The sequence below is a fragment of the Elephas maximus genome, chromosome 4 (assembly GCF_024166365.1).
Source record: "Elephas maximus indicus isolate mEleMax1 chromosome 4, mEleMax1 primary haplotype, whole genome shotgun sequence".
NCBI classification, from domain to species: domain Eukaryota; kingdom Metazoa; phylum Chordata; class Mammalia; order Proboscidea; family Elephantidae; genus Elephas; species Elephas maximus.
In genome coordinates, this window is record NC_064822.1 from 166,089,599 (window position 1) to 166,103,272 (window position 13,674).

General features: G+C 39.4%; 1 protein-coding gene across 4 annotated transcripts in view; it reads right to left on the reverse strand.

Moving 5' to 3' along the window:
• ANKS1B (ankyrin repeat and sterile alpha motif domain containing 1B) overlaps positions 1 to 13,142 on the reverse strand; it is a 1,421,217-nt gene extending 1,408,075 nt beyond the window's left edge. For all 4 annotated transcript variants that reach the window (XM_049884161.1, XM_049884160.1, XM_049884159.1 and 1 more), the window contains exon 1: positions 13,009 to 13,142. In XM_049884161.1, coding sequence (XP_049740118.1) covers positions 13,009 to 13,142 — 134 coding nt within the window. The remainder of the gene's footprint in view (positions 1 to 13,008) is intronic.
• Positions 13,143 to 13,674: the final 532 nt, after the last annotated feature.

Here is a 13,674-nt window from a genome sequence, read left to right on the forward strand (position 1 = left end):
AACTGAAGAAAATTAGGACAAGTCCACAAGAGCCAAAGTATGACCTTGAATATATCCCACCTGAATTTAGAGACCATCTCAAGAACAGATTTGACGAGTTGAACCCTAATGACAAAAGACCAGAAGAGGTATGGAATGACATCGAGGACATCATACATGAGGAAAGCAAGGGGTCATTTAATTGACAAGAAAGAAAGAAAAGGCCAAAATGGGTGTCCAGAAGAGACTGTGAAACTTGCTCTTGAACGTCGAGCCACTAAAGCAAAAGGAAGAAATGAACTAAAAGAACTGAACAGAAGATTTCAAAGGGCAGTCAAGAAAACAAAGTATTATAATGACACGTGCAAGGAGCTGGAGATAGAATACCAAAAGGGAAGAAGACGCTCGGCACTTCTCAAGCTGAAAGAACTGAAGAAAAAATTCAAGCCTTGAGCTGCAATAGTGAAGGATTGTATGCGGAAAACATTAAATGATGCAGGAAGCATCAAAAGAAGATGGAAAGAATACACGGAGTCACTATGCCAAAAAAATTGGTCTATGTTCAACCATTTCAACAGGTAGCATATGATCAGGAACCGATGGTACTGAAGGAAAAAGTCCAAGTTGCACTGAAGGCATTGGTGAAAAACAAGGCTCCAGGAATCAATGGACTATCAATTGAGATGTTTCAGCAAAAGGATGCAGCACTGGAAGTGCTCATACAGCTATACCAAGAAATTTGGAAGACAGTTACCTGGCCAACTGACTGGAAGAGATCCATACTTATGCCTAGTCCCAAGAAAGGTGATCCAACCAAATGCGGAAATTATCAGACAATATCATTAATATCACACACAAGCAAAATTTTGCTGAAGATAATTCAAAAGTGGCTGCAGCAATATATCAACAGGGAACTGCCAAAAATTCAGGCTGGATTCAGAAGAGGATGTGGAACCAGGGATATCATTGCTTATGTCAGATGAATCCTGGCTGAAAGCAGAGAATACCAGAAGGATGTTTACCTGTGTTGTATTGACTATGCAAAGGCATTTGACTGTGTGGATCATAACAAATTATGGATAACACTGCAAAGAACGGGTATTCCTGAACACTTAATTGTGCTCATGAGGAACCTGTACATAGATCAAGAGGCAGTTGTCTGGACAGAACAAGGGGATACTGATTGGTTTAAAGTCAGGAAAGGTGTGCGTCAGGGTTGTATTCTTTCACCATACCTACCCAATCTGTATGCTGAGCAAATAATACGAGAAGCTGGACTATAGGAAGAAGAATGGGGCATCAGGATTAGAGGAAGACTAATTAATAACCTGCAATGTGCAGATGACACAACTTTGCTCAATGAAAGTGAAGAGGACTTGAAGCACTTACTAATGAAGAGCAAAGACCACAGCCTTTAGTATGGATGATACCTCAACATAAAGAAAACAAAAATCCTCACAACTGGACCAATGAGCAATATCATGATAAACAGAGAAAAGACTGAAGTTGTCAAAGATTTCATTTGACTTGGATCCACAATCAACACCCACAGAAGCAGCATTCAGGAAATCTAATGATGCATTGCATTGGGCAAATCTGCAGCAAAGGATCTCTTTTAAAGTGCTGAAGAGCAAAGATGTCACCCTGAAGACTAAGGTGCACCTGACCCAAGCCATGGTATTTTCAATTGCATCATATGCATGGGAAAGCTGGACAATGAATAAGGAAGACGGAAGGAGAACTGATGCCTTCAAATTGTGGTGTTGGCAAAGAATGTTGAATATACCATAAACCGTCAAAAGAACAAACAGATCTGTCTTAGAAGAAGTACAGCCAGAATGCTCCTTAGAAGCAAGGATGGCAAGACTTCAACTTACATATTTTGGATATGTTGTCAGGAGGGATCAGTCCCTGGAGAAGGACATCATGCTTGGTAAAGCACAAGGTCATCGGAAAAGAGGAAGACCCTCCGGGAGGTGGACCGACACAGTGCCTGCAACAATGGGCTCAAGCATAACAACAATTGTGAGCATGGCAAAGGACTGGGAAGTGTTTTGTTCTGTGGTACACAAGATCGCTATGAGTTGGAACCAGCTCAACAGCACCTAACAACAACAACAACATTATGGTAAACAAAAATATTAATAGATTAAAAATTGGAGGAAAAATGCCAGTAGATCTCCATGGCCTTCAGAATAAAGTTCAAACTTCTTAGGGCAGTACAAAAAATCCTTCCATCTCCAGACTTACCTCTTGTCCGTGCCCTATACCAAACTACGTATACCCACCCCCTTCCATTGAGTCAATTCTAACTCATAGTGACCCCTTAAGGTTTCCGAGGCTGTAAATCTCTAAGTAAGCAGACTGCCACATCTTTCTCCCACAGAGACACTGATGATTTTGAACCGTGAACCTTTCAGTTAGCAGTCAATCACTTTAACCACTATGCCACCAGGGCTCCTTAAATTACACTGTTGTTGTTAGGGGCTGTCGAATCAGTTCCTACTCATAGTGACCCTATATATTTAACTATGTATAACACCCCAAATTCTGTCCCACAATTTCATACACTACTCCATCATTGAATATACTGTTCCTTCTGTCTGAAATGCCCTTCCCCCAGCTTGTCAGGCTGGCAAATGCCTACTCATCCTACAGGATTCAAGTGTCAACTCCTCTCTTAAGTTTCCTGACTACACCTCCCAGGGCACCTCCTTCTTGTTCCTAGTGGTTCTATAGCATTGTTTGGTACTTCCACTACAGTATATATCAGGCTGTATTGTAATTCTTTGTTTACATATCTGTCCCATTATTCTACAAGTACTTTGGTGGTATGTAGAGATGCTCTCATTCCACTTTAGAACCCACAGGCTCAGCACCTAGAACATAACAAAACCAAACCAGTTGCCGTCAAGTGGATTCTGACTCAGAGCGATGCTACAGGAAAAGTAGAACTGCCCCATAGGGTTTCCAAGGAGTGGCTGGTAGATTTGAACTGCCAACCTTTCGGTTAGCAGTCATAGCCCTTAACCACTACACCACCAGGGAAAAAATACTTGTTGATGAAATATTCGATCATTCTTTGTTATCACTGTTCTTAGATGTCAGTTCTCTATTAAAATCTTGATTGGCTGGTTGGTCAGACGGTGGCTGGCTGCACGGCTGATAAGTAAGTTTTGGACTACGCACACCTTAATACACAGCAGGAAAGAAATGGGGAGGGGGTACTTTTAAGAACTAGTTTAACCATTGTTAGTACATTCTTCACATTCTTTGATTATGTCTTCAGGGTTTTTTCAACCTTCAGAGTAACTGACCACTGTGGTCAATTGCCAAAGCAAGCCAACAAGAAGCAACTCTGTTCTGGGATACCCCCACCGCTGGAGTGTAAGTGTCAGAGAACGTGCCGGCAAAATTCCTGCTGCTCCTTCCAAACACAGGCCCACTCACTCCCAAGTCTGCACGGTAGCAGTAAAACATCTATACCAAACAGGGATCCTTCTGTAAGTAAACAGAGTGGTTCCTTACTAAATTCAAAATACAAGACATTATATTTAGCGTATTTGTGTGAAACATAAACCATTTCAAATGCAGATTAGAACTACAGGTACCAAACAAAGATCCAAAGTGGCTAAACAGTAATTTAGGTGAAAAGCGAAAATTTAAAAGAATGTGGCAGAGCGCCAATTGGAACCCAGGGTCAGAACTTCGAATGTTTTCTCTGTATATGAAAACATAAATTATGGGCTAATCTACACACTGAAATCTACTTGCAACATGAAACTTTTTTAAATAACAAGAGAATGCATTTGAAAGAATTTCAATCTCAAACCACATTAGATACTAAAGCTCTCATACAATTCTAGCTCATATTTTTGTCATCTGTGATTGTATAATAAATAAGCCTAAAAATAATTTCTGGAAATAAGCAAATAATATATGCTGATATCTAAGATGGATACATAACACAGATTTATTCACAACTATCCAATGAAAAGTTCTAGGGACTAAACAAGAAACAGTGAGTAAAAACATTTCCATGGCCAGCTCTATCATCTCAGCTATCCCATTTCTCATGTCTCCATTCAAATCCCTTTCCCCCTCTACAACACCAAACTTCTAACAAAAAAACTAAACCCATTGCCATCAAGTCAATTCTGGCAATCCTACAGGACAGAGTAGAACCACCCCATTGAGTTTCCAAGGAGGGCCTGGTGGATTCGAACTGCCGACCTTCTGGTTAGCAGATGTAGCTCTTAACCACTACACCACCAGGGTTTTCAGACTTTTAACAAGGCAGGATAAATGACAACCTTTACCCAAGTCCGTCTGGCAAATTCTGGCAAAACTCAGTCCGACAGCTCTCCACAATAGCTCCATAGCTTTACTATTTGGGCCTTAAGTTTTGTTTCCTCTTTAAAAGAAAATACTTAAAGGATTTCCTCTACCTAAGAGCCTTTACCAATCAATCACCCTTCAGTATGAATTAAGTGTCATCTCCTACAAGCAGTTTTTGGTTGTGGGGTAAAAATAGATAAGATATAAGAGCACTGAGTCCCTGAGATTAGGAGAGAAATTAACTTTCAGGTAGGCAGGAAACTAGATGATGAAGGCAAACTTTTGTAAACCCATCAGTTTTCGAAGGTCCAATATTTCTTCCTCTTAACCTACTCCGTGCTACACAACCCATTCCAGCTCTATTTCCCACACACATAGTTTTCTCTCTCATAGGAAAAGGATAGATGACAGAAGAACTAAAGCTAGGGTAAACTTGTAGCAATCAGAATGGGGGAAAAAAAGGCTTTCTTTCTAGAAAAAAGAGATTTGGGGAGGAATCATTCAAAGAAGACACGGTGTGGGGGGCAGAAATATCAGGCAGGCAGCAGGAAATGAGGCTGGCTATTTAAGCTCACATGCACCCATCAAGTTGTGATCCAATCAAAGTACTGATCAAAGAATGGTAACAAATCTAGGCTAGTTGTTTCAGCTAACCAGAAGTAATTAACCACTTTATTCTCAAAACACAATAAAAAGCATTCAGCTGTTAACCGAAAGGTTGGTAGTTCAAACCCACCCAGCAGTTCTGTGGGAGAAAGATCTGGCAATCTGCTTCCGAAAAGATTATAGCCTAGGAAACCTTATAGGGCAGCTCTACTCTGTCCTATAGGGTCACTATGAAGCAAAACTGACTCAATGGCACCCAACAAAAATACAATAGAACCCAAATAACTCTACAGCACAACTGAATCAAAGTTCCATTTTACAGCTGGGCACATGAAGACATGCTGTTAAAAAAAAAGCACTAGTCATAAGAAGCAGATTTAGAAATAAACACTCTTTGGACATTCTAGTAGAAGAAAGCTAGGAAAATAATTATCCTTTAAACATATTTTTTTATCCACCCCCAAAATTACACAGTTTCAAACTCATCCAGGTTCAACACAAATGTAGAATTCATATTTCATGCGAAAACTGGACAATAAATAAGGAAGACTGAAGAATCAATGCCTTTGAATTATAGTGTTGGCAAAGAATATTGAATATACCATGGACTGCCAAAAGAACGAACAGATGTGTCTTGGAAGAAGTACAGCCAGAATGCTCCTTAGAAACTAGGATGACTAGGGCTTCGACTCACATATTTTGGACATGTTAGCAGGGCGATCAGTCCCTGAGAAGGACATCACGCTTGGTAAGGTACAGGGTAACCAAAAAAGAGGAAAACCCTCAACGAGATGGACTGACACAGTGGCTGCAACAATGGGCTCAAGCATAACAACTATGAAGATGGTGCAGGACCTAGCAGTGTTTTATTCTGTTGTGCATAGGGTCACCATGAGTCGAAACCAACTTGACTGCACCTAACAACAAGAATTCACTTGCTGTCCTACTAATACAAAAAAAGAAAATTAGACCATAAGAAGAATCTCTGGGTCTGTATTAAGAAAAACCCAAAAATTTCTGGGCCTGTATTACACAAGGTAATTCACTGGATTTTCAACTGGCCTTGTATCTCTATATAGCCCATGTATCACCACATACATGAGAATAAGCTGGAACATGGATGTGTCTTGTGTGCAAATTCCTGCTTTTTCAAATATAAAATATCCTCTCATACTAATATACAATGAGTAATCAGAATTCATATTTTAAATAATTAAAGTCATGAGGCAATATGTTCAAAATGGAAATCAAAGGCACACTAAAATGCACTGAGTGTTAAAATCCTTGAGGTTCTGTAGGTTGAAAATTAGTCTTTTCTGCCCTTTGGCTTGCTTTTAGCCTACTTCCATTTCTAATTAAATACTTAGGAAGAATGTTCTATAATGGGCTATTTGATAGAAGTTTCCAAAATTACCCCATATACATAATTAAGTAGATGATTTCAATATACAATTGAACTAATCAAATTGTGTTTACTGTCACCTGAGAGGTTAAATTGCAAAACCAAGTCCATAGAAACACTGCTGAATATTGTACGCGTCTACATTAATGTCAGTGAAGATACCCTCCACCCTCCCATCAAACCTAAGAGATCACTTAGCCACACCAGGAATTGTTGAACCTAAGTAAGGATGGAGAGGTTGAGTGGTAGTCACTGACTGTCCTAGTTCTCAGCCTCATAGTTTTGAACAGGGAGCTGAAAACCCTTCTTAACAGAGAAAGAGGTCAATACCAAAACTCCCTCTCCTTTCTCCTTCCTCCCCATCATGCAGCTGGCACTGTTCACTCTGGCAGACACAGCTCCCTGAACATAATGGTGCAATCACCGCTTCAAACATCATTACTATCTAAAATAGATAACCCACTTGCAACTAGACTATTTTTATAGATGTAACATTTCCATGCAGCTTAACTGTTCCGTTTGTGATTTATTCCATTTCACCAACGTAGTTTCTCTCTATCTGAGTACCTTATATCGGTACCAATAACCACAATTGCCCAAATAGGTGTGAAAATCACAACGCTTCCTAGTTGCCACTTACCTCCTTGTACCTATCACCAAAAACTTCATGAACTAAATCCTGAACCTGTAAGCTCTCTGGTTTATATATCTTTGGTGACCTAAAGATTATTTTTCCCCTCTTCTCATTCATCTTCTTTCTCACATTCATCTTCTTTCTCACATGGGGGTCTTGAGAACTGGATTCTTCATGTTCAACAAGAATTTGCTAAAAATTTTACATGCAGTGTATACTTTACATACAGTGTAAATAGTATATAAAGTGTATACCTTTACACGCACTTTACACAGTGCAGGACTCTTTGAGCCACTAAGAAAGTCAAGTAAATCAGAGGCATTAATACACTTTATTGCTTTATTAAAATACAAATCTTAAGCTAGACTCAAAAAAATAATAGTAATATACATTTTAAAGGGGAATTATTGTTATCTAGAATAAAGGTAGTCATGCTAAAGGCAGAGATTTTAACAGGTTTTACAGCTGTCTCATGAAAAATATGAGTTAAATAACATGAAATTTCACATATAATCTGGAGGAAGAAAAAGAGGGAGGCAACTCAATTTTAGGTACTCTGAAAAGCTCAGGTTTTTTAATGGATGAAAGGGGGTGGCAACGGGTATAACTGAAGATAAACACAGAAGAGTAGTATATACTTATCTATGGAAAATGCTAAATTTGAAGGAAAAAAAGGAGCTGTAAGTTCATTGCTATGGCAGCTAATGTAACCTTAAGCTTTGACAGAGCATGAGTAAAACTGTGGATGTTTTTAAAACACAAGAGAATCTTCTATGATAAACTAACAATGCTGAGAATCTGATTCTTCCCAACTTCTGTTTTGCCTCCATATTCCCTAAATGAGATCCATTTTCAAACTGGAAAGGATAAGCCAAATAATGTTAGGGGAGATTACTGAAGCTCCAAATAGACAGTGATCACTAGAGACACTTAAAAACCAAAAAAAAAAAAAAAAAACATTGCCATCAAGTCGATTCCGACTCACAGTGACCCTATAGGACAGAGTAGAACTGCCCCATACAGTTTCTAAGGAGCGCCTGGTAGATTCGAACCGTCAATCTTTTGGTTAGCAGCTGTAGCTCTTAACCACTACACCACCAGGGAGTCCAAGAGACACTTAGCTGCTTTAAATGCCTTTGAGTATCCAGATGCACAAGAATTGGATGTAAGGGGGGCAGAGGGAATGAATGTGCATCAGTAGTAGGCATCATCAAAGGCTCACTGGCAGAAACAAGTCATAATAAAGTAGCATGCTTTCCATGGAATTTACAGACTTACTACTAAAAGGGACAGATTCAAGGAATGCTATAAACAGAACAGCATGAGTTTGTAAAGGCGATGGAGAAAATATCGTATAATATTCTCACAGGTACAATGCAGAGAAGTAGTTGACTGATAGTTCTATTAAGAGGCTTCAGTGTTGGTAGAAAAACCATGCATAAAGAGCGCTACCTTTAAATTTATACTAAACCGAAGAGAGTTTCTTTAGGGATATAACATGGTGTGTTGAATTCCAGTCACAGAAAACATGCTTATTAAATCTACAGGTGATGCAGAGGAGAGAAGTTAACACACTGAAAGACTCAAGAATCAAGAAGATCTAGATAGATTATACATACAGGCTAAAACAAATAAGATGAGATTTAATAGGAAATTTTAAGTTCAATCAACACTTTTACATGCACTATATAGGGGAACCATGGTTTCACAGTTGATTGAAAAAAATACCTGTAAGTTTTCATTGACTATATGCTCAAAGCCAGCCAACACCCATATATGGCTCAGATAATCTTGGCCTGTACTAATGAAGGTCTTAAAGCAACAACAAGGGAGGTAATAATTTCATTGTATTATGCTTTAAATAGCTGCTATTTTATTTTTATTACATAAAACATGTTCATTGTAGAATACTGGAATATGCAGATAAGCTAAAAGAAAATAAAGATCATTGAGAGTTCTACCATTCAAATATGAATACTATTTACATTCTGGTGTTCATCATCCCAGACTTCTTTATATACATTATGAATGTCAATGTCTCTCTCTTCATAAATACACATATATTTGTTTTGTTGTTTTTTTTTTTTAAACAAAATATAGGATCATACTATAAATGCTGTTTTGTTACCTGCTTTTTTGCACTCAATGGTAAATCAAGTCCCAGTATATTCTACACTAGTCAAACAACATCTAGTGCATTTTGGTCATTTCTGGGTACCATATTTTAAAAGGTCATTGAAAAATTTATGAGTATGGTAGGAACAGAAAAGTGGGTAGTGTAAGGTATGAAAACACAAGTCCTTAACACCTACGGTCTATTGCCATATGACAAAAGGTAGAAGGAAATGATGGCACTTCTCTGAAAAAAAAAAAAAGAAGAAGAAGGTTTATAAGAAACAGTATAGCTAAATGCATGCTCCAGAAGAACTGTTCTGGCAGATGGGTTAAACCTATTTTATACTGACTCATATAGCAACTACTACCAACTATTACATCTCACATACTTTGGACATGTTATCAGGAGGGATCAGTCCCTGGAGAAGGACATCATGCTTGGTAGAGTAGAGGGTCAGCAAAAAAGAGGAAGACCCTCAGTGAGATGGACTGATACAGTGGCTGCAACAATGGGCTCAAGCATAACAATTGCAAGGATGGCGCAGGACTGGACAGGGTTTTATTCTGTTGTACACAGTGTCGCTATGAGTCAGAACCAACTCGACAGCACCTAACAACGACCAATTTGTGAGAGTTACCGGGAGGTAGTTTTCAGCCCAACAAATGGAGAATTTAAAAATAGAGCTTTCAGAAAAAAAAAAAAAAAAAAAAAACACAACAGAATGAATCTTGACATTGGCAGGTTAAACAAGGCTAGAATAACTAACTGCTGAGGGATGTTGCAGAGGAAATTTCTGCACTAGGTCAAAAGCTGGATTAAAAGCTTCTTCCCATTGGAAGAGTCTAAGATTCTACGGAAAACTTCTGACAGACATTTGCTCCCAGTCCAATATAAAGCAGATCTTTAGTAAATAAGGATTTAAGAAAAAGAGTGAAGTGCTTTAGAAATGCATGAGAAATAATAACATCAGCTATGAATATGTATGTGCTAAATGCTTTACTTTCATGACATTATACCTCATTAATCCTTACAACCCTATATGACAGGTACTTCTATTATCCCCCTTTACAGAAGAGGAAAGTGAGGCTTGGGGAGTTTTTTATGTTTATTCAAGTTCATTCTTGTTTTTGCTCAAAATTGCAGTGTCACACAAGTATACCTGATTCCCCATAATATAGCTACTGCTCACTTAGTAGGCAGTATGTAACTTAAGCATCTTCAGGGAAGTTCTTCATCTAGTGATTCCTTAAAGGGCAGTCATGAGATGTTTTTTAATTAGCAAAAAAAAAAAATTTAAGATTTTTAAATTATTATTCATTGAAAAATGTTTGGACTGGACTATCTAAATTGTCTGTGTGCCTTAACTTTTATGAATAAAGTAGATTCAATGAATAGGACATAAGGCATGGTAAAGCAAATTTGAATCATAGAATTTCAAATCTCTACTGTTACTAATTGTGTGACCTTGGGCAACTTTTTAATCTTTGTATCTCTTAGGCCTTCATCTGTGAAATGAGGGTGGGCCTCCTAAAGTGGATGTAAGAATTGAAAGAGATGATACATGCAAGCATTTAGCAAAGTGTCTGACATTATTACACAAGTAACAATAGGGGGAAAGTGTCAAACCTAGTCCACAATTCATTCCAAAATATTAAAAAATCCCTAGGTGTCATTACATTTGATGTGAGGCAGCACATTTTCTACCCAGAAAACCCAGTGCTGTCGAGTTGATACCGACTCATATTTAAGCACATTTTCTAGTAGCTTGAAAATTCATTTCTGAGGACAATCATTTGCGAAATAAAGTGACAACTAAATAAAATGTGTTCTCTAAGAAATCACATTTTATGAAAAGAATCGCCCTAAGAATGCAATTTCAACTCTCATTTTCTTCAATGACACAGTTTTAGTTGCTGTATTCCATATGAACTTGCATTTTGATACACAAAATGCAAGTTGAAAGGTTATTGGTTTTGTTTGTTAGTTTCACAACTTGGTTCAAACTCCTCTAACGAAGCCATGTCTACGTTTCATTGTTTTCTACATGCGTTCACGTTGCCATGCTACCACCGCTACCTCTGACAAAACAAGTAAAATCAGGTCACAATTCTGATGTTTCATTTAATGTCTATTTATCACTTAATCATTGACATCTTATTTCTAGAATTTATCATCAGTTTTTTTTTAAAAAAATGGGAAAGGAGTATTTTAAGAAAGTTTGCCTTTAAGATGTGTCATGAAGATAGTCTTCTTAAATTACCCTTCATCTTAATGAATTAACTGAAGTTTTTTGTGTTCTCAAAAAATTCTTTAGTATTTTTCCCAAGGACTTGATTCTTTTTATAAGCCCCTTCGAGCATTTAGGTTTCTGGCCATAATTATGTTCATTGCTGATGCGATCTACTGGCAAAAATATTTTTTACCTGTAATTTAAAACTGTAACCAGATAAACTGGTTGTATATAAATTACCTATGACTAAGGGCAATTATCAGAGCTGTAATCTGAAATATGTACACACTGTCTACTTGTGTTTGAAAACGAAAATTATTTAACAAGAGAGTGCACACAAGAGTTATCACTTTCTAGGACCTACTGAAAAAATACCCCATAAATATTCATTGTTCTGAAGTGAACTGTCATTACAATAAAATGTCACTGTCAAATACATGGGACCTTTTAAATCCCATCAACTATTTTCCAGCCAAATTTATTTCATTGTAATATAAATGTTTTCATTTTCCCTATTAGCCAGTACTGTAATTGCATTGTCTGGCCACTACAACATATGGGAACTTGTGCAAAGATCACAGTGTCATCACCCAAAAGTTTATACTAAGCACTTGTCAAGAGTAGCACTGAATAGCTTTTAAAAAAAACCGAGATAATAATTGGGCTCTTTAAAATTTTTACAACTATAGTTGCATCGCTTAAGAGATGCTTCAGGGTGAGAGTATGAATAATGACTGATGTCTCAAAAAATATCCAGAATAAACTGAATAGCCATGATTTTAGAAATGAAAGACGTTTCCTTGAATTTTACCTATTGTACTCTTAAGGCACCTCCCTCCCATTTGATTTCATTTGCTCAAGTCAACTTTTAAGTTAATAGTTTCTCAAATATGCTAATCAATCATGCTATCTCTAAGGTACTACCTGCTGAATAAAGGCCTTGACATTTTTTAAATGTCACCTTAGAAAGTTTCCTCAATCAATATTAATCTCAGCTGCAACATCTTTACATTAAAAGGCCTCTACTATAATCCATACACACTATCCCAATTCTGACCTGACATCCTCTTTCCTGAGATAAAATAACCAAGTTTCACTCAGCTGTGTCCAGATAGGTGACAGTACTGCTGGGGCTGTCCAACCTGCCTCATCAAGTTTTACACACACACCCGTACTGATGACATCTCATCAAAAGGTTCACTTTTTTCATTTGTAGGATCACAACGCACGGCACAGCAAATGCCTTCTGCAAAAGAAGGTAGCAGCAAGCAAAGGCTGTGGCTTTTGCAGGGTAACTGCGTGCACCCAGTAGCTTCCCTGCCGATTCCATTTAAATAGACCCCCCCCCCCAAAAAAAGCACTGGGTTTGATGCTGAAAATATGTAATAAGCATTTATGGAAAGAGGTGGAAAGCCGATTTTCTTCAAGCAACACTAGTACATGTACAAGTTCTGCACCACAGCTCAGAAAAAAAGTACCTACTGACGCATTGATAGAAGGCTATTTTAAAATTACTCAAAGAATCTAAAGCATCAACCTGACTGGGAGACTCTTGCCTCCTCCCCATACACACAGTCTGTTTTCCTACCTAATTTAAGAATGAATCGCTGGCAGCCACCAGGTGCAAACACCATGAGGAGGAGACGGTACCTATCACAATGCATAACGAGATAGGCAATCCCTGAGCTGGTTTCCGTCCTTACCTGAGCAGGTTAGACAGGGGCAGGGGTCCGGATCCGCCGCCCAGGATCCCTCCTTTCCTGCCAGACAGGAGTTTCTCCACCAGAGCCACATTTCCAGTTCGAGCAGCTTCCAGCAGCTCCTGGTCCTTCCCCATAGTCTCTCACCGACTCCCCCCCCCGCCCCCCGAGTCCTTTCCCCACCTCGGGTCCTCCTCGCCGCCCCCCCCACACCCCCAAAATCCAGGGCCCTCCCCACCCCACCCAGCAATGATGCAAAAGCTTCAGCACCAAGAGGTCCCTGCAGCCCCAAGCCGGGAACACCACTCTCTCCTCTTCGGGGCGCAGCTTTTACAATGGGGATCAGACCATGTCTTGGAAGAGGGGCTGGCCGAGCTGGGAGCCGCGACGCGCTCCCACAGCCACTCCCCTGAATTCCCGAGGCCTCGTCCCCGCGGGTGGGGCGGGTGGGGCGTGAGGGGGTGGGGATCAGGGGATGCTTTGGAGGAGCGGGAGGAGGATGCTGAGGACCAAGCAGGTTGGAGGAGATGGCAGAGACGGTCCTCGCTGGAGCCGAAGCGTAGCGAACGACCGCGGCAGCGGCCCGCGCGCCCTCGCTTCCCAGCCCGGGCTTGCCTCGGCTTCCGCGCCGGTCCGGCTCGGCGGCTAAGCGGCCCGCAGCGGGGAGGA